Below are 21016 nucleotides of genomic sequence, written 5' to 3' on the forward strand. Positions count from 1 at the left end.
GCAAGGGTCCCTATTTGGACAGTGGTACCTACCTCTGCCAACTAGAGACCCCCAGATCTAACATTGGTGGTCAGGCGGTGGGATTTGAACTTGTATTTGTACTTGACCCACAGTAATTGGTGTACATCACTAGTGAGTGCAGACCACTACGCCACCACATACTGTTTGTTTTTTCCGGTGTCCTCCTGGAAGTATTTTTGGATATTGAGACTCTGGCTAAGTGTTGCACCTGTAAAATCCTGCCAAAATGGAAGTCAACTTTTTTCACCTGTGCATCTACACAGAAGAGGAGATAAAAGCCTTTTGCAAGAAAAGGGGGCTGCCCGTGGAGAAAGGTTCCACAAGGAGGGATCTGGAGGCATGCCTGTATTCCCATGAGGCCAGAATTTGGGAAGCAACATTAGCAGATGATTCTGAGGAGGAGGACTTCTCTGACAGTGAGGAAGAGAAAGATGATTGGCTCCTTGCTGCTGAGCAAAGGTGCAGAGAATTAGACCGGCTAAGCAAGGAAGGTATGATCCGGTGGGCCTTAGCCCTGAAAGAAAAATGGGATGCTCAAGGAAGGAGCTTTGCTGAGTTGGAGGTGGAGTCCAGCTCAGATGGTGGCAGCATGTTTATGATATCTAGTGCTGAGAGAAAGGTACAAACACCCAGAGATGTGGCGCCTGACTTGAGGGAGGGGGTCGACATACACCAGGGGGTTCAGGTTTATGATGTAGTTCCAGTGGAGTGCAGTGTCCCTGAAGTAGATTGGGGGATTGGCACAGGGGACCATATTCCTAGTGGTGGGAGGGACACTCTACTGACTCTAGATGAGAGGTACAGGGTGAGGGGTTCCCCCATGGTAGAAACCTTGGTGTGTGTGTGTGAAGACCAGCCAGAAGAGTGTGGGTTGTGTGACAGAGACAGTCAGATACTGCCTTGCCAGTCTCAGGAGAGTGGTGTGGGGTACTTGTGTGAGGCACTGGAGGGTGAGACAAAGGGTAGCTTGGTTAACAACTGTGGGGGGCTGTGTGATTCATTTGTTGGAGAGCATATTTTAAGTCCCTGTTTTTCAGAGCTATGCCAACACCCGGTGGAGTGTGAGTTCTCTGACCCCAGAGAGCTTGCGTTGGAGGCAGACCTCTTGGTGGATTCCAGAGAGTCTGAGGAGGCATTGGGGAGTGATCCCAAAAGGAGTGGCTTAGATATCTTCCAGACCTGTGAGGTGGAAGAGGTTCAGGGTAACCCGGTTAGGTCCCAGTGTAGTGGGAGGGGTGTAGGGGCTCATGTCCGGTCTCAGTGGAGAAGGAGTGAGTGTGGGACGGTGTGTCTCACGGTGCCCGAAACCCAGTCTCAGGGCCTGGAGGGTTCATTAAGAGAACACCAGGTTGGGGACCTAGACTGTACTTGTAGGCCATTTGAGGAGGATCTCCTAGTGTTTGTTGAACGGGGAGTGCCTGTAACCAGGCCTCCATCAGTTCTGGTGTCTGGCAGTGCCGCTCCATTTGGGAGGGTACAGAAGTCCAGACTGAGGGGTGAGAGGGGGAAGGAGTCCCCAGTGGGAGAACCAGTGGGTCAGGGACCAGTCAGAAGGGCTGAGTCCCCAGTGAGTGACCATGGTGACCTCACTTCTGTCCTGGGGGATCTTCCCGCGCTGTCAGGTGGACAGGGGTCGGGAGATCTGCGCCAGGCAGACTGTCACAGGACACATGAGTTGTGTGTCACCCTCATGGGGGTACTGTGTAAGTCCCCAGAAGTCCTGGCGTGCCAGGCAAGTGCACAACCGCAGGTATTGGTCCCTGGGTTGGGAGACCAGGTTCAGGATCTGCCTGACCTGGAAGGAAGGACATCTGTAACCAGTGTCCTGACCAATATGGTTCCCAGGGGTACCCCTCCAGTAGGGAGGGGGCAGCGCTCTGGAAGGGGGTGCAGAGGGAGGGAGTCCTCGCCTCTGACCCCGGTACAACCTGAGGGGTTAAACCCTAGGTTGGGAGACCAGTTGCTGGAGGGAGGTCCTGAACTGGTAGAAAAGTTGTGTTCTTGGTTGTCTTGGTGGACAGGATCACCCCTGGAAGGAGGGCAGGAGTCTCACCCTGGGGGTGGACTAGGCAACACCCTTGTGTTTGCCAGGTGGGCACTGTCTACTAGTGTGGGCATATCTGTGAGTGAAGTCCTGGTGCGCCAGGCAAGTGTTCCACCGCAGGGGTTGGTCCCTGGGTGGGGATGCCAGGTTCAGGTGTTGTCTGACCTGGAGGCTTTGGAGCCTAGGTTTGAGGGCCAGGTCCGGGGTGTCCCCCCTGACCTGGAATACCAGTTGCAGGATAGAACCCCTGAACTGGTGGGTGAATGGTGCGGGACACCTGCCACAGGTGCCCTGGCTATTCTAGAAGGGGGTACCGCTCCAGGTGGGAGGGTACAGATCCCCAAGGAAGAGGAGGACCGGGTGTGGGGAAGCCCACCTCAGCCTCCTGTCCAGCCGCCGGATACAGGTCCGGGACTGGTGGGTCAGTGCCAGGATGTTAGACCTGACATGACAAGAGAGGGAGTGGACAAAGGGTGCCAAGCCCCTGGGGCTACTGCCCCCCACCCTCTGACGCCACAGGGGTTTGAGAGCCCTGAGAGGCATAAGGCCTAGGTCTCATCCCTGATCACTGGTGGTGGTCACTGTGGCTTGCTGTCAGTCTGTTGGGACACACCTGTGAGAAAATTAAGGTTAGGTGCTGCACAGGTGGTGTCCACAGGTGAGGAGAAGGGTTCCACATGGATTGGCATGGTGGACCCTGAGAGTATGGATAGAGTGATCCAACTGGGTTTAGGATGGCGTAGAACAGGACTGCCCTGCTGTGTGGGCCAGTTTCCGTGTTCTATCTCCTTAAGCAGGGAATCCCATCGAGGTATCGTTTGCTCTACCCTGGCTTTAGGCTGGAAGGGGGTTGTGTTGGAACTGGCCCTTCTTGCAGGGTCATCCTCAAACTTTTTGCTTCTTCCTCCCTTATTTTTCCTGACCCGTGGCTGTTGGCAATAGGACTCTGCGCACTTTACCACTGCTGATCAGTGCTAAAGTGCATATGCTCTCCGTGTAAATTGTTATTGTAATTGGATATACATGATTGGCATGTTTGTATCACCATGAAGTCCCTAGTAAAGTGCACTGGGTGTGCCAGGGCTGGTGATGACAAATACTACTAGTGGACCTGCAGCACTGATTGTGCCACACACATGAGTAGCCCTAAAATGGTGTCTCAGGCCTGCCACTGCAGTGCCTGCGTGCAGTTTAGAACTGCCATGTCTTCCTGGTCAGTGTCCCCACTGACCAGGCCTAACCCTCCCCTTTTTGTACACATCAGTCACCCCTATGGAAGGCCCAAGATACCCCCCTGGGCAGGGTGCAGTGTATGTGAAAGGTAGAGCATGTACTGGTGCAGGTAACATGTTCTGGTAGTGAATTACAGCCATTTTTGTTTTTCACTATTGTAAGGCTATCTTGCTCCATACATTAACATGGGGGATGCTGGCTACAGTGGTTAACAGCATTTCTTCTCATAGGAACAAGATAGGACATAAGTATCTAGTATCCCTGAACTCAGAATTTAATAACACATCTTTTAGGAAAGGTTGTTTTTAAATCCTGTGTTTGGGAACAGCACTTTTAGAAAGTTGCTGTTCTCTTGTCTGACCCTTCTGTGTGCCTGGGCCTGTTTGTGTATTGACTGTCTGGTTTGTGAGTGACAGGGGCTGGGGAATTCCCCAGCAGGATGGATGAGTCAGCACTAGGCTGAATGACTGCATCTGCAACTTGAGTAGTGGGAGGAGTTTGCACCTGGGCTGAATAGGGCTGTGCCTGCCTTCCACAAAGCTGGCTCCACCCCCCTGCTGGGCGGCTGAGGACCCTGCCCCTCACTCTGAAAGGAAAGATGCAGCCAGCAAAACAAAGTACTCAGGATCCACCCAGAACTGGTTCAGACCGGGCACAGGGCCCACATGCACAGAGAGAACAAAGACTTTAGGGGTATAAGTACAGGACCCCTGACAACAGAAAATTAGATCATCCTGGAATCAAGAAGGAACCTCTGCCAAGGAGAAAGCTGAAACTGAAGAAGGAAGATTGTCCTGCTGTTGCTCTGCTGGACTGACCTGCTGTTGCTTTGCTGCCAAGGAGAGGGGAAGGACTTTGCTGTGTGCTGTGTCCCCTGTCTTGAAGGAATCTCCAAGGGCCTGAGAAGAGCTGGCTCCCTGTTTTGAAGTCCCAGGAACAAAAGGACTTCATCCCCAGCTTCCCTGAACTCTGCTGAGAGAGTTCTTTCCCTCCTAGAGTGCTTGATCCAGTTGTGGGGCCTCTGGAGGTTGGACCTGTGCTGGGAAGCTTGAAACTAAGCTTGAGTGACTTTTGAATCTGAAAAGTGTCGCATCGCTCGCTTGCGGAGCGCATCCCCGACAGTGCGAGAAGTTTCCCGCCGCTACGGAGGTCGAGATCGTTGCAGCGCCTGACGCCGCTGCCAGAGACGTCGCATCCTTCGTTTGCGGGACGCACCAGACCGGTGCGGGAGAATCGAACATCGCTGCGAGTATCGTCGCAGAGCCTGTCGTCGCTGGGTGAGAACGCCACACCGCTTGCTTGCGGACCGCATCACGTCGCTGCGAGTGTCGTCGCAGAATCATCGCATCGAGGAGCTGCGAGAGAAAGGATCGCCGCTGGACCGCGCATCGTCGCCCCGGAGATCGTCGCAGCACCTACGAGATCGTCGCATCGTGCCTTTGCGAGAACAGACTTCCTACGGAACCTACGCACCGGAATCCATACAAGTGGCCTTCCTCCCCATACAGACCGGATTCGTCGCAACACGCCCGCTGCTGCAGCGGGGCTGTCGCATCGCCTCCCCAGGGTCTCAGGAGCAACGCATCGCTTGTTTTCCACCGCCCAGCTTCTGCTTTTGGAACTTTGTTGCAACTAAAGGTACTGTGAGTAAACGTGACGCAACGGTGAACTTTTCACGCATCTGTGGTTTATTTTACCGCAACTTGAAGAATTTTAACGCAACCTTAAGAACTCTTTTTGAAACCATATTCTTGAACTGTGTATGTTGGATTTTTGTCGTTTTGGTCTTGTGTAGTTTAGATTAAAAATACCTTTATTTTTCTAAACTGTTGTGGAGTCAGTTTGTGGTGTTTTCACTGTGTTACTGTGAGTGTTGGTACAAATACTTTACGCATTGCCTCTGGTTAGCCTAGACTGCTCGCGCCAAGCTACCTAGAGGGTGAGCGGAGGTTATCTCAGAGGGTTATCTCCTTGCCCTGACTAGAAGCAAGGGTCCCTATTTGGACAGTGGTACCTACCTCTGCCAACTAGAGACCCCCAGATCTAACATTGGTGGTCAGGCGGTGGGATTTGAACTTGTATTTGTACTTGACCCACAGTAATTGGTGTACATCACTAGTGAGTGCAGACCACTACGCCACCACATACTGTTTGTTTTTTCCGGTGTCCTCCTGGAAGTATTTTTGGATATTGAGACTCTGGCTAAGTGTTGCACCTGTAAAATCCTGCCAAAATGGAAGTCAACTTTTTTCACCTGTGCATCTACACAGAAGAGGAGATAAAAGCCTTTTGCAAGAAAAGGGGGCTGCCCGTGGAGAAAGGTTCCACAAGGAGGGATCTGGAGGCATGCCTGTATTCCCATGAGGCCAGAATTTGGGAAGCAACATTAGCAGATGATTCTGAGGAGGAGGACTTCTCTGACAGTGAGGAAGAGAAAGATGATTGGCTCCTTGCTGCTGAGCAAAGGTGCAGAGAATTAGACCGGCTAAGCAAGGAAGGTATGATCCGGTGGGCCTTAGCCCTGAAAGAAAAATGGGATGCTCAAGGAAGGAGCTTTGCTGAGTTGGAGGTGGAGTCCAGCTCAGATGGTGGCAGCATGTTTATGATATCTAGTGCTGAGAGAAAGGTACAAACACCCAGAGATGTGGCGCCTGACTTGAGGGAGGGGGTCGACATACACCAGGGGGTTCAGGTTTATGATGTAGTTCCAGTGGAGTGCAGTGTCCCTGAAGTAGATTGGGGGATTGGCACAGGGGACCATATTCCTAGTGGTGGGAGGGACACTCTACTGACTCTAGATGAGAGGTACAGGGTGAGGGGTTCCCCCATGGTAGAAACCTTGGTGTGTGTGTGTGAAGACCAGCCAGAAGAGTGTGGGTTGTGTGACAGAGACAGTCAGATACTGCCTTGCCAGTCTCAGGAGAGTGGTGTGGGGTACTTGTGTGAGGCACTGGAGGGTGAGACAAAGGGTAGCTTGGTTAACAACTGTGGGGGGCTGTGTGATTCATTTGTTGGAGAGCATATTTTAAGTCCCTGTTTTTCAGAGCTATGCCAACACCCGGTGGAGTGTGAGTTCTCTGACCCCAGAGAGCTTGCGTTGGAGGCAGACCTCTTGGTGGATTCCAGAGAGTCTGAGGAGGCATTGGGGAGTGATCCCAAAAGGAGTGGCTTAGATATCTTCCAGACCTGTGAGGTGGAAGAGGTTCAGGGTAACCCGGTTAGGTCCCAGTGTAGTGGGAGGGGTGTAGGGGCTCATGTCCGGTCTCAGTGGAGAAGGAGTGAGTGTGGGACGGTGTGTCTCACGGTGCCCGAAACCCAGTCTCAGGGCCTGGAGGGTTCATTAAGAGAACACCAGGTTGGGGACCTAGACTGTACTTGTAGGCCATTTGAGGAGGATCTCCTAGTGTTTGTTGAACGGGGAGTGCCTGTAACCAGGCCTCCATCAGTTCTGGTGTCTGGCAGTGCCGCTCCATTTGGGAGGGTACAGAAGTCCAGACTGAGGGGTGAGAGGGGGAAGGAGTCCCCAGTGGGAGAACCAGTGGGTCAGGGACCAGTCAGAAGGGCTGAGTCCCCAGTGAGTGACCATGGTGACCTCACTTCTGTCCTGGGGGATCTTCCCGCGCTGTCAGGTGGACAGGGGTCGGGAGATCTGCGCCAGGCAGACTGTCACAGGACACATGAGTTGTGTGTCACCCTCATGGGGGTACTGTGTAAGTCCCCAGAAGTCCTGGCGTGCCAGGCAAGTGCACAACCGCAGGTATTGGTCCCTGGGTTGGGAGACCAGGTTCAGGATCTGCCTGACCTGGAAGGAAGGACATCTGTAACCAGTGTCCTGACCAATATGGTTCCATGGGGTACCCCTCCAGTAGGGAGGGGGCAGCGCTCTGGAAGGGGGTGCAGAGGGAGGGAGTCCTTGCCTCTGACCCCGGTACAACCTGAGGGGTTAAACCCTAGGTTGGGAGACCAGTTGCTGGAGGGAGGTCCTGAACTGGTAGAAAAGTTGTGTTCTTGGTTGTCTTGGTGGACAGCATCACCCCTGGAAGGAGGGCAGGAGTCTCACCTTGGGGGTGGACTAGGCAACACCCTTGTGTTTGCCAGGTGGGTACTGTCTACTAGTGTGGGCATATCTGTGAGTGAAGTCCTGGTGCGCCAGGCAAGTGTTCCACCGCAGGGGTTGGTCCCTGGGTGGGGATGCCAGGTTCAGGTGTTGTCTGACCTGGAGGCTTTGGAGCCTAGGTTTGAGGGCCAGGTCCGGGGTGTCCCCCCTGACCTGGAATACCAGTTGCAAGATAGAACCCCTGAACTGGTGGGTGAATGGTGCGGGACACCTGCCACAGGTGCCCTGGCTATTCTAGAAGGGGGTACCGCTCCAGGTGGGAGGGTACAGATCCCCAAGGAAGAGGAGGACCGGGTATGGGGAAGCCCACCTCAGCCTCCTGTCCAGCCGCCGGATACAGGTCCGGGACTGGTGGGTCAGTGCCAGGGTGTTAGACCTGACATGACAAGAGAGGGAGTGGACAAAGGGTGCCAAGCCCCTGGGGCTACTGCCCCCCACCCTCTGACGCCACAGGGGTTTGAGAGCCCTGAGAGGCATAAGGCCTGGGTCTCATCCCTGATCACTGGTGGTGGTCACTGTGGCTTGCTGTCAGTCTGTTGGGACACACCTGTGAGAAAATTAAGGTTAGGTGCTGCACAGGTGGTGTCAACAGGTGAGGAGAAGGGTTCCACATGGATTGGCATGGTGGACCCTGAGAGTATGGATAGAGTGATCCAACTGGGTTTAGGATGGCGTAGAACAGGACTGCCCTGCTGTGTGGGCCAGTTTCCGTGTTCTATCTCCTTAAGCAGGGAATCCCATCGAGGTATCGTTTGCTCTACCCTGGCTTTAGGCTGGAAGGCGGTTGTGTTGGAACTGGCCCTTCTTGCAGGGTCATCCTCAAACTTTTTGCTTCTTCCTCCCTTATTTTTCCTGACCCGTGGCTGTTGGCAATAGGACTCTGCGCACTTTACCACTGCTGATCAGTGCTAAAGTGCATATGCTCTCCGTGTAAATTGTTATTGTAATTGGATATACATGATTGGCATGTTTGTATCACCATGAAGTCCCTAGTAAAGTGCACTGGGTGTGCCAGGGCTGGTGATGACAAATACTACTAGTGGACCTGCAGCACTGATTGTGCCACCCACATGAGTAGCCCTAAAATGGTGTCTCAGGCCTGCCACTGCAGTGCCTGCGTGCAGTTTAGAACTGCCATGTCTTCCTGGTCAGTGTCCCCACTGACCAGGCCTAACCCTTCCCTTTTTGTACACATCAGTCACCCCTATGGAAGGCCCAAGATACCCCCCTGGGCAGGGTGCAGTGTATGTGAAAGGTAGAGCATGTACTGGTGCAGGTAACATGTTCTGGTAGTGAATTACAGCCATTTTCGTTTTTCACTATTGTAAGGCTATCTTGCTCCATACATTAACATGGGGGATGCTGGCTACAGTGGTTAACAGCATTTCTTCTCATAGGAACAAGATAGGACATAAGTATCTAGTATCCCTGAACTCAGAATGTAATAACACATCTTTTAGGAAAGGTTGTTTTTAAATCCTGTGTTTGGGAACAGCACTTTTAGAAAGTTGCTGTTCTCTTGTCTGACCCTTCTGTGTGCCTGGGCCTGTTTGTGTATTGACTGTCTGGTTTGTGAGTGACAGGGGCTGGGGAATTCCCCAGCAGGATGGATGAGTCAGCACTAGGCTGAATGACTGCATCTGCAACTTGAGTAGTGGGAGGAGTTAGCACCTGGGCTGAATAGGGCTGTGCCTGCCTTCCACAAAGCTGGCTCCACCCCCCTGCTGGGCGGCTGAGGACCCTGCCCCTCACTCTGAAAGGAAAGATGCAGCCAGCAAAACAAAGTACTCAGGATCCACCCAGAACTGGTTCAGACCGGGCACAGGGCCCACATGCACAGAGAGAACAAAGACTTTAGGGGTATAAGTACAGGACCCCTGACAACAGAAAATTAGATCATCCTGGAATCAAGAAGGAACCTCTGCCAAGGAGAAAGCTGAAACTGAAGAAGATTGTCCTGCTGTTGCTCTGCTGGACTTACCTGCTGTTGCTTTGCTGCCAAGGAGAGGGGAAGGACTTTGCTGTGTGCTGTGTCCCCTGTCTTGAAGGAATCTCCAAGGGCCTGAGAAGAGCTGGCTCCCTGTTTTGAAGTCCCAGGAACAAAAGGACTTCATCCCCAGCTTCCCTGAACTCTGCTGAGAGAGTTCTTTCCCTCCTAGAGTGCTTGATCCAGTTGTGGGGCCTCTGGAGGTTGGACCTGTGCTGGGAAGCTTGAAACTAAGCTTGAGTGACTTTTGAATCTGAAAGGTGTCGCATCGCTCGCTTGCGGAGCGCATCCCCGACAGTGCGAGAAGTTTCCCGCCGCTACGGAGGTCGAGATCGTCGCAGCGCCTGACGCCGCTGCCAGAGACGTCGCATCCTTCGTTTGCGGGACGCACCAGACCGGTGCGGGAGAATCGAACATCGCTGCGAGTATCGTCGCAGAGCCTGTCGTCGCTGGGTGAGAACGCCGCACCGCTTGCTTGCGGACCGCATCACGTCGCTGCGAGTGTCGTCGCAGAATCATCGCATCGAGGAGCTGCGAGAGAAAGGATCGCCGCTGGACCGCGCATCGTCGCCCCGGAGATCGTCGCAGCACCTACGAGATCGTCGCATCGTGCCTTTGCGAGAACAGACTTCCTACGGAACCTACGCACCGGAATCCATACAAGTGGCCTTCCTCCCCATACAGACCGGATTCGTCGCAACACGCCCGCTGCTGCAGCGGGGCTGTCGCATCGCCTCCCCAGGGTCTCAGGAGCAACGCATCGCTTGTTTTCCACCGCACCAGCTTCTGCTTTTGGAACTTTGTTGCAACTAAAGGTACTGTGAGTAAACGTGACGCAACGGTGAACTTTTCACGCATCTGTGGTTTATTTTACCGCAACTTGAAGAATTTTAACGCAACCTTAAGAACTCTTTTTGAAACCATATTCTTGAACTGTGTATGTTGGATTTTTGTCGTTTTGGTCTTGTGTAGTTTAGATTAAAAATACCTTTATTTTTCTAAACTGTTGTGGAGTCAGTTTGTGGTGTTTTCACTGGGTTACTGTGAGTGTTGGTACAAATACTTCACGCATTGCCTCTGGTTAGCCTAGACTGCTCGCGCCAAGCTACCTAGAGGGTGAGCGGAGGTTGTCTCAGAGGGTTATCTCCTTGCCCTGACTAGAAGCAAGGGTCCCTATTTGGACAGTGGTACCTACCTCTGCCAACTAGAGACCCCCAGATCTAACACTGGGTGAAACCAAAAAACAGGGGCTTTGAACTTGAAAGGGGAAATTGAAAAAAATAAAATGTTATCACATACATACTACTATTATAAAGAGAGAGCTGAAACCTTTGAGGCGGGTAAACTCAAGAAGTACAGCACTAATCACAACACCCAATACAGCATTGGAAAGGGGAGTTGCAGCAGATGGAGATAGGCTATACAGGTGGCCACCATATACATTAGAAACGTCAAAGAACCTTAGGGGTAAAGTAGTCCCTTGTGGGCGTAGGCGTTGGCGTGGGCGTGTCGGTGGCGTTTTCGTGGGCGTGTCAAACTACACACATTTTACTTTGTGGCCATAACCGTTGTCAGAGGGGCGTGGGCGTGTCAAACAGCACACTCAGAGGGCCGTGGGCGTGTCGGGGGCATGGTCGTAGCCGTGTCAAAGTACACACATTATACTTTGTGAGAGGGGCGTACCACAACAGCGTTCTCAGAGGGGCATACCACAAATTTTATAACCAAAAAATGGCCGCGTCATTCAGTAGCGCGCCTTTCCATTCACGAGTTATAATCACTTCTCACATGTCTCTAGAGAAGACACTAGGTGTGCCGCATTCACGCACATTGCCATTCAGGCGGCTATAATAACATATGTTGCAAAGCAACCTTTGTGGGCATAAGCGTTACCAATCTCAACCGGGGATAAACGCAGGCGTCTCAGAATGCACATGCCCATACGTCTCAGAATACACACGCCCTCACACAACTGCTGAACAGCACGCACACCTCACGACGTACAAGAACACTAATCTCACTGTGATGAGGTTAGCATTCGTGCACGTCGTGAGGTATGCGTGCCCTTCAGCGTTGTTGAGTGTGGGCGTGTGCATTCTCAGACGCCTGCTGCATTGGAAAGCGGTCGGGTAGCATTTGGTAAAGTTTTCCATCCTTCAGGTAAAGCTTTTTTATACCCGAACAACGTCGGGACGGGCGGCTAGTATTGTATAAAGGATGGCAGGTTCTGTTTTGCAATGGAGACTATATGCATTTTAGGGCTTTGTGGCAGGTCTGCAGAGTCCAAAAACAGTATAAAAAAGAATGTACTGACATCTAGCTTCAATATTGTCTTATCTTCCTTTAAAAAACGAATTTGAATGTATGCCTGTATTTTACAGAGTTGAAAGTCGAATATTTAACTTTTTTTGTTGATTTCTGAAGTGCGTGAAAATCTCAAAAAGTACGTTTTGAAAAAACATAGAACAGGATGTTATAGTTAAGAGTTGTAGTAATATTTTAACTCACATTTAAAAAAAAACACAGAAATTAACTGAAAAAACCCAACTGTTACAGTGATGTCATAGTTAGGTAATGTAATTGACACATAACCTTTTGTTTAAAACAAAAAAACACAGAAGAGGAAGAGCACTAAGCCCAGTAATGGACAATGGACTATGCACCTGTGGAAGTGCGCTAAGCCCAGTAATGGACAATGGACTATGCACCAGTGGAATAGCGCTAAGCCCAGTAATGAACAATAGACTAGGCACCAGAGGAATAGCGCTAAGCCCAGTAATGAACAATAGACTATGCACCAGTGGAAGAGCTCTATGGCCAGCAATGGACAATCACTATGCACCAGTGGAAAAGCGCTAAGCCCAGTAATGGACAATGGACTATGCACCAGTGGAAGAGCGCCAAGCTCAGTAATGAACATTGAACTATGCACCAGTTGAAGATACACATAGAGGAAGGGTTGGGATGGGAAAGAAATAGGAGTGAGCATAAAAACGAAATCCATATTAAATAAAATGGAGATTCCAGCAAAATGTGAGAAGAAAACCACATTAATAAGCTCTGTTCTATACATTACTAAACTGATTTCAAGTGCATTCATATTAGATTGAATCACTGACAGAATATCGACTATAAAAATATCGACCTCAAAAATTTCGGAGTCGAAATATCGATGTCAACAATATCAAAGTCCTAAATATTGGGAAAAAAAATATTGTTATCAAAAATATCGTTGTTAAGAATATCATTTTTTATAAATGTTTAAAAATATTATAAAATAAAGTAAATAATACATATAATTAAAATAGACATAGTTAAAAATATATTTAAAATTACATATAATTAAAAAAATAAAAAACATACATATAAATTATAATATACACATGCAGTCTTCACCACCTCCGAATGAACGGCGAAATAAAGACACGGACCCCAGGCTGTCGGCAAGTTAGATTTATTGTTGACCTCTCAACGGGCGACGCGTTTCGAGCAACAAGTGCTCTTGTTCACACACCGTACACCCGGTCAGCTGACTATACTTATTTTTTGAAGTGTTGCTCCACCTCTCAAGTGAACAACATGGTCACATGATAAACATAAAAAAAGTACTTAATGGTACACCACGATAATTCATTGTGGAAACAAGGTACAATAATATTTCAGCATAAATGCCTGATCACACAAGAACTATACAGTAAACAAATGTTAGTTAAATAGTGTGGCCGATATATTCGTTACAGGAACATAGAAAAGTTAAAGATAATATATACAAATAAATATATATACATCCATCTACACTATCTACATAACAATTCATCTATATACAAAGGGCTATTAACAATCATGACCAAAGTTGATCCTATTCTTGTTACAATACTTTTTAATACTAACGAGTTTTAATATTACATTCCCTTATCCTGTATTCGAACATAGTTCCCTATTAGATGGGATAACTATATGAAATGGCCCCTTGTGGATTGAAAAATCCTATTGTACCCAAAAACAGATTTCATCTTATAAAATGTTTAACGGTATTTTTTAACCAAACGTGACTTGTGCAAAAAAATATATTTTTATAATTTTTTGTAGATATATCGTGATTAAAAAACACAAATCCTTTTTGAGCACACTTTCAAAAGAAAGATTAATGTCATAGAATTGATCATTTACACCCTGTGCAATATTGCTAACCCTAATAATTAATCGCTTAATACCAAAATATAGATGTCTGTGGTTTCTGGGGTATATAGATACATTAAACAAAGGTGAAGAAAAAGAAATACTAAACAAATATTACATATATAGACAATATTTACATAGTGCGATCTGGTTTGAAATAATAGCGGGTGAATTGATTCAGCTTCATTTTCTTTATGGTTGTGTCAAATCCATCCTGTTCACCAGTGATACACTAGATCGCCAAACAGTCCTCCAACAGATTCACATTTTTATTCGGACTGGAAATCCCTATTATCGGAAACATAAGTTGAATACTTGGTTCGGAAATGGGTTTACTACACATATATTTAAATTCACAGCTTAATATTTTACAGAAAGTGATGTAAATCCTCTGTGGTATTGAGCCCGTTAGGATATTTACTATCTAGCTCAACAATATATTGTGTCTCCTTCTGTCTTAAGAGTTTTTCTCTATCACCTCCTCGTTTGGGGGGGGGGGGCACTGCGTCAATGACAAAATAAGTCAGATTACTCAGATCATTATTGTGAGTAGATCTAAAGTGGCGAGCTACGGAGTATGTTTTGTCATTATTGACTATTGCTCGAAGATGTTGTAAAATTCTGACGTGCACCTGTAATTTGGTACTGCCTATGTATCGTAGGCCACTGGTGCACGTCAGAACATATATGGCAAAGTCGCTGTGACAGTTGTAATTACCTCTAATAGCTTTACTGACTTGACTGAAGGGGGTGTTATAATGCGTGGTATTGATACCAAATTTACACGCTCGACAAGATGAGCATTTGAAAAAAACATCTTTTTGTTTGAGCCAGATGCTGCCACCACCTAGCTCAGGGCTTGATTTAACTAAGCTGTTGTGCATACTTCTTGCTCTTCTGTATGTTATTATTGGCATTTCTGGAAGTGTGTCACTTAGAAACCCATCAGTCATAAGAATTGGCCAGTGTCTCTTGACAATCGATTTGATTTGTCTCTCTTGTTTGCTGTATGATAGGATTAAGCGAGGAGTAGCATTGTCGTTATTGGTCTGTTGAACCTCAGATTTCAACAGAGACTCTCTAGATCTTTCCCGGCTTCGTCTCAAAGCCCTTTGCAATGTTACATTGCTATATCCTCTAGCTTTCAGTCTGGTTATCATTACTTTAGCTTCTTGTTCGAATATTTCGTGTGTGCTGCTGATTCTTTTCAGTCGTAACAGCTCTCCATACGGAATATTTTCAACAACATGCTTTGGGTGTTTGCTGCTGGCATGCAGTATGCTATTGCCAGCAGTAGGTTTGCGAAAAAGTGATGTTTCTATAGTATTGTTGTTCACTGTGATGTGTACATCTAAGAAGTCTGCCTGCACTTTACTGATGTTGGAAGTAAAATAAAGATTTTCTTTATTGCAATTTAAGGCATTGATGAATTCTGAGGCACTTTGTTCGTCACCCTCCCATATACAGAACACATCATCTATAAATCGCATCCAGTATTTAACACCATTAAAACCGGGTGTGACGATGAGACCACGCTCCTCCCACCAGCCCACGTGTAAACACGCGTAGCTGGGAGAGAAGCATGATCCCATCTCCACACCCCTGACCTGTTTCCAGACTTCCTTCCCAAACATGAAGTAGTTGTTATGTAAGCACCAATGTACCAACTCACACAGCATCTTGTTGTGACTATAATACTCACACGTTCTTAAACCCAAATAGTGTTATACTGCTTCAATACCTTTGGAATGGTCTATGCAAGTATATAACGACTCGATGTCGAGAGTCATTAGGCACCAATTCTCTTGCCACTGAATCAAATTCAACTTATTCAAAAAGTCACCAGTGTCTTTCAAATAGCTCGGTAAGCTCTTAACAAGGTCTTGAAGAAAGAAGTCAATATATCGGGAAATATTTTCTCCAATGCTATTGATGGCCGATATAATTGGTCGACCTGGTGTTGGAACTTTCATTTTGTGCACCTTGGGGATTAGATATAATATCGGTATAACCGGATGCTCCACGTGCAAAAAGTCAAATTCCGTTGATGAAATGGAATTCTGTCTTTTATATGATATTAACATTTTTTTAAGTTCCTCTTTAGCTTTTTTGTAGGCCAAGCCATTTGATCTTATATAGCAATTGGTATCATTTAATTGTCTCATGGCTTCTGTGATGTAATCTTTTTTTTGCCACAAGACAATATTTCAGCCTTTATCAGACTTGTCGATTATTACTTCCTGATTTTGACTTAGTTTTTTCATTAACATCGTGTACTGATTTAATTCAACATTGCACTTGTACTTTTGTCCCTGTGCCATGCGGTGTAGTTTTTAAAAATCTTCTACTACGCATTAGTGATAAATGTCTACCGCGTCTTTAGGCATAACAGGCAAAAATGTGCTTACCGGCTTGAATAGACTGTCACCGGCTCCCTTCTGCCGAATATCAACATCCTGTAATTCACGCTGTGTACTTGGAATTTCGGTAGTGGTTGTATTTCTTGTGGGATTTCCAAATTCCCCTAGGTCACAAAGTGTTAATAACAATCTAGCATCTCGTGCAGCTGGAATTGTGGTAGTACGGCTTTTAGATGGCTCCTGGTTATTTATACGCTCTGTTGTTTTAGATGGTGGTTTGGAGGAAAAAAACTTCTTGAGTTTTAATTTACAAATAAAGCGGAACACGTCAGCCCTCGTATTGGTGTAGCTGAAGGTACTCTCTGGGCAATAATTTAACCCGAGGGCTAACAATTGCTCCTCCGCTGCAGTCAGTGTAACGTCAGATAGATTTGTAATGGTACAATCCTGCATTACTTTCTCTTGTTGTACCATTGTTTTTTCTTTTTTTGCGTTTGCTGTTGCTGTGGCTTTGCGCTTTTTTCGTCTGGCGTGACGTTTTGCGTTATGCTTTTTGCGTTGTAATTCTTTCGTAATCTTGGGCGCAAAGTTTGCAGGCGGTCCTCCACTAAAAAATCAATCTCTTCGCCGAGATCCAATATCTTGCCTCTCGATCTTCCGTCGATGCTGCTTGTTATGGAAAAAGAAATGCTGGAAGCGCTAGTTACTGAGGCTGAATCTGCATCTGAATCTGCGTTAACTGCGTTACTGCCAGATGATCGTTTCTCGCAGGTTCACCCACTTTACTGTTTTTGCTAATTCATTTCGACTGTTTGGCTTTGTCGAATTTGCGGGAAAAGGTATAGATTTGACCCAGTTCGTAATCTTTGAGGTCTCTCGCAAACTTGTGTACCTTCCTGACTTTTATTCTTTCCTCATGTTTGCGGAGTCGCTCACTGATCTCTTTGCGTGTAGCCGTTATAGATGATTTTATATCGGGATCAGTTATATTGTCTAACTCCTCGTCAAGTTTTTTTATTTCTTCCAGCAACTTTTCAATTGCAGCATACTTTATAAGCATTTTGACCAAGTTCATTGAGGCCAAGAGATTGCACTCCCCCCATTCTTTCAACATCGCGGGGTTGGGATCCTCGAAACTTGGTGCCAGCAGTATTCTTAAACATCGCTGCACTCTTCCCGCTTCCACATATTTGGTGAGCGATTTGTGCTCCCACCACTTTGTTATTTCGGCTTTGTTTTTTTTCTCAAGTGGTGTGAGCAGTTCCTTGATGTCATGTTGTGCACCGCTGGGTTGACTGACTTGCGTGACGGTGCTGTTACTGCTCTGATGAATATTGTTGAACAAGGCTTCTGCAGCATCCTCACGCTCCCTTTCCAGACTGGCTGACATGGTGCTTGTGAAAGGATTTAGAATAACAACCGTTGGCAGCCCGCCACTGACGGTCTTCTTGCCCTTTGAGCCTTAAACTCCTCACCTGGATTCTGTCGAGTAACGCCACTGGCCATTGGCTGTTCATGCTCCCAGCTAGCCTCTCGGACCTGCTGATTGCGTGTCCCAACGGCTTTTGCGGTTTAATGTCCAGTCCAGGGGGTCTTGCTTGTATTCCTCCTCGGAATGAAAACTTCTTGGGTAGTTGTAGAGCGAGGCCACTTTCGGAGAAGCGGGTACCGTGAACGGAGACAACAAACTTCCGTTACATATACACCAGCAATCTTACCCACCTCTGAATGAACGGCGAAATGAAGACACGGACCCCAGGCTGTCGGCAAGGTAGATTTATTTTTGACCTCTCAACGGGGGACGCGTTTTGAGCAACAAGTGCTCTTGTTCACACACCGTACACCCGGTCAGCTGACAATTTATATACTTATTTTTTAAAGTGATGCTCCACCTCTCAAGTGAATCCCATGGTCACATGATAAACATAAAAAAAGTACTTAATGGTACACCATGATAATTCATTGTGGAAACAAGGTACAATAATATTTCAGCAGGAGTGAGCATAAAAACGAAATCCATATTAAATAAAATGGAGATTCTAGCAAAATGTGAGAAGAAAACCACATTAATAAGCTCTGTTCTATACATTACTAAACTGATTTCAAGTGCATTCATATTAGATTAAATCACAGACAGAATATCGACTATAAAAATATCGAACTCAAAAATTTCGGAGTCGAAATATCGATGTCAACAATATCAAGGTCCTATCTACATTATGGTAAATACAAAAATATTGGGAAAAAAATATTTTTATCAAAAATATCGTTGTTAAGAATATCATTTTTTATAAATGTTTAAAAATATTGTAAAATAAAGTAAATAATACATATAATTAAAATAGACCTAGTTAAAAACATATTTAAAATTACATATAATTAAAAAAATTAAAAACATACATATAAATTATAATATATATACTTAATATTATTTACAAAGTATTGTTGTAATAACTTATAAATTGTTAAAAAAATTATAAATTATAAATACATACATACACATACAACAATAATATAAATATAAATATAAAAATTATATATAACAAATTCAAAAAACATTTTTTTAAATAAATTATACACTACATTAACTAAAACAGTAAACATTGGATAGCGTAGAGGTAAAAATTACTATTCCCACTCCAGAGAGTGCAAAAGTAGGGAAAGTGTTGGATAGCTTAGGGGTAAAAATTACTATTCCAACTCCAGATAGTGCAACAGTAGGGAAAGTGTTGGATAGTGTAGGGGTAAAAATTACTATTCCAACTCCAGAGAGTGTGACAGTAGGGAAAGTGTTGGATAGCGTAGGGGTATAAATTACTATTCCCACTCCAGAGAGTGCAACAGTAGGAAAAGTGTTGTATAGCGTAGAGGTAAAAATTACTATTCCCACTCCAGAGAGTGCAACAGTAGGAAAAGTGTTGGATAGCGTAGGGGTAAAAAATACTATTCCCACTCCACAGAGTGCAACAGTAGGAAAAGTGTTGGATAGCGTAGAAGTAAAAATTACTTACAAATAATTACATTTTTTTAAATAAATAATGATTAAATTATTAAATAACAATAAATTAATTAACAATACCGATACATAATTAATAAAAAATAATTACCAATACATAATTAACTAACAATTACATTATTGATAAATACCAATAACTACTACTTATTAAAAAATAATTACCAAATAATAATATAAAAACAAATAATTAATTGCCAATACCAAAAAATAAAAAGTATTAAAACGTATTTAGCAATTATTAATTAATTTGCAATACAGTATTGATAAATACCACTACATTATACTTAGGAAAAATGTATAAACACCTAATAATGAATGGACAATGAATTAATTTTCAAAACAAAAACATAGTAATTATTACAAATGTATTACCAATTAATAATTAATTAACAAAAAAGTATTTATCAATACACAGCAATAAAATAAATAATAACTTAATTAGAATTAAATTACTTCCCACCCTATTCCCCTATAAACTCACAACACACTCTAATAATAAATTAATACAGGAAATATAATTACCCATTAATAAAACTTATTTCCCAATTAATACAAACTAATTACCAATTAACAAAAATGAATTACTAATTAATGAAAATGAATTACCAATTAATAATTATTTAACATAAAATTAATTATCAATACCAATAAATAAAAATAAATAATTACTTAATTACATTTAAATTACTTCCCACCCTAATCCCTTATAAACCCACCACCCGCTACAGAACGAAAATGCAAAATGTACTTACAAATAGTTACAAATTCCTAAAATGTTTTAATTCATTTACTATAATTAAATTACTTCCCACTATAAATCCACAACCCCCTACGGTAGTAAAGCGCATTGATTACTTTAAAAAAAATTACTAACTTGTAAAAATGTTATACATATATTCTGAAACCAATACAATAATTACCGAAAAATATAAACACAAACATATAACATACATAATAAAATACATAACTCTAATATAAATCTTGATATTAGTAACATCGATATTTTTGCTATCGATATTACTAACTTCAATGTTAACAAAAACAGTATTTCTTACCTTCAGGTCGATATTTTGGTCGTCGATATTCTTCATTTCGATATTCTGTCCCTACGATATTTACAACTCAATAATACTGTAGGTTGAAATAAAAACTCGATATTTAGACTGTGCACCTATTAGATTATCATTGCTAGATAAATTCTAAACTCTCATCAACATACCCATTTTGACAAACTATATGCTGCTGTTAAGGAGTGACGATAACCAGCTCAGAACCTTTCATCTAAAGTACTGGTGTGTTTGATGAATCTCTTAGACCTTTTTCTCTCTACTCCTTTTGTTCTTCCATTTTTTTCTACATTCTTCCTGCACCTGCCAAGAGCCGGACGAGCCTGACACTCACAGGTTGTCTCTTTTCTTCAGGGGCTCCTCCTGCTTCAGATGCCCCCATATCTACCTGGTGGGTCACCCTGGCGGTGGCTTCAGGGATGCTCCTCGGTGCTGTCGTAGCTGTCCTTGGTGTGGTTCTCTTCTATGAGAGACGCTTAAGGAAAGCAAATGGTAAGAGTCTATTTAAGTCCCATTTCAAAGTTTAAAGCAGTGAAAAACCAGATATTATAGAATGTGGTCTCTTATTTCAGACGTGACCCCTGGTGGCAGCCCCAGAGTCATCTATGAACCTGCAGTAAATTATGTGAACGTGGAGAATGCAAACCGAGCACAGCCTGCAGTGAGTGCATTATAATAAATCTATAAATATATATGTACAACCTGTAACCAAGAGTCCACTCACAAAGTGCAAAGTGTAACACTTAGGCCCCCATTAGGATGGCGGGCGCGCCCCCCTCCCTTGCAGAAAACGGGACCGCCCGCCTTAAGGGCGTGGGTCCCGATGTGTGCATTAGGATGCCCCGCCACAGTGGCGGGCGCATCCCCCATTTTTAACATTGAGGCGCCACAATGTTAAAAATGTATGCGTGCATTTGCATAAACAAAGCGGCAGGCACCGCGCGGTGCCTGCTGCTTTGTTTATGCAAATGCTGGGTGGTACCACAGGTCCC

At 45.3% G+C, this 21016-nt stretch overlaps 1 protein-coding gene across 1 annotated transcript in view; it reads left to right on the plus strand.

The window, feature by feature from the left end:
• LOC144768893 (cell adhesion molecule CEACAM16-like) overlaps positions 1-20700 on the plus strand; it is a 109026-nt gene extending 88326 nt beyond the window's left edge. Inside the window, exons 3-4 of the mRNA XM_078652907.1 lie at positions 20379-20516; positions 20597-20700. Of these exons, the coding sequence (XP_078509033.1) occupies positions 20379-20516; positions 20597-20700 (242 nt within the window). The remainder of the gene's footprint in view (positions 1-20378; positions 20517-20596) is intronic.
• Positions 20701-21016: the final 316 nt, after the last annotated feature.

This window comes from Lissotriton helveticus, chromosome 7, assembly GCF_964261635.1.
Source record: "Lissotriton helveticus chromosome 7, aLisHel1.1, whole genome shotgun sequence".
NCBI lineage: Eukaryota > Metazoa > Chordata > Amphibia > Caudata > Salamandridae > Lissotriton > Lissotriton helveticus.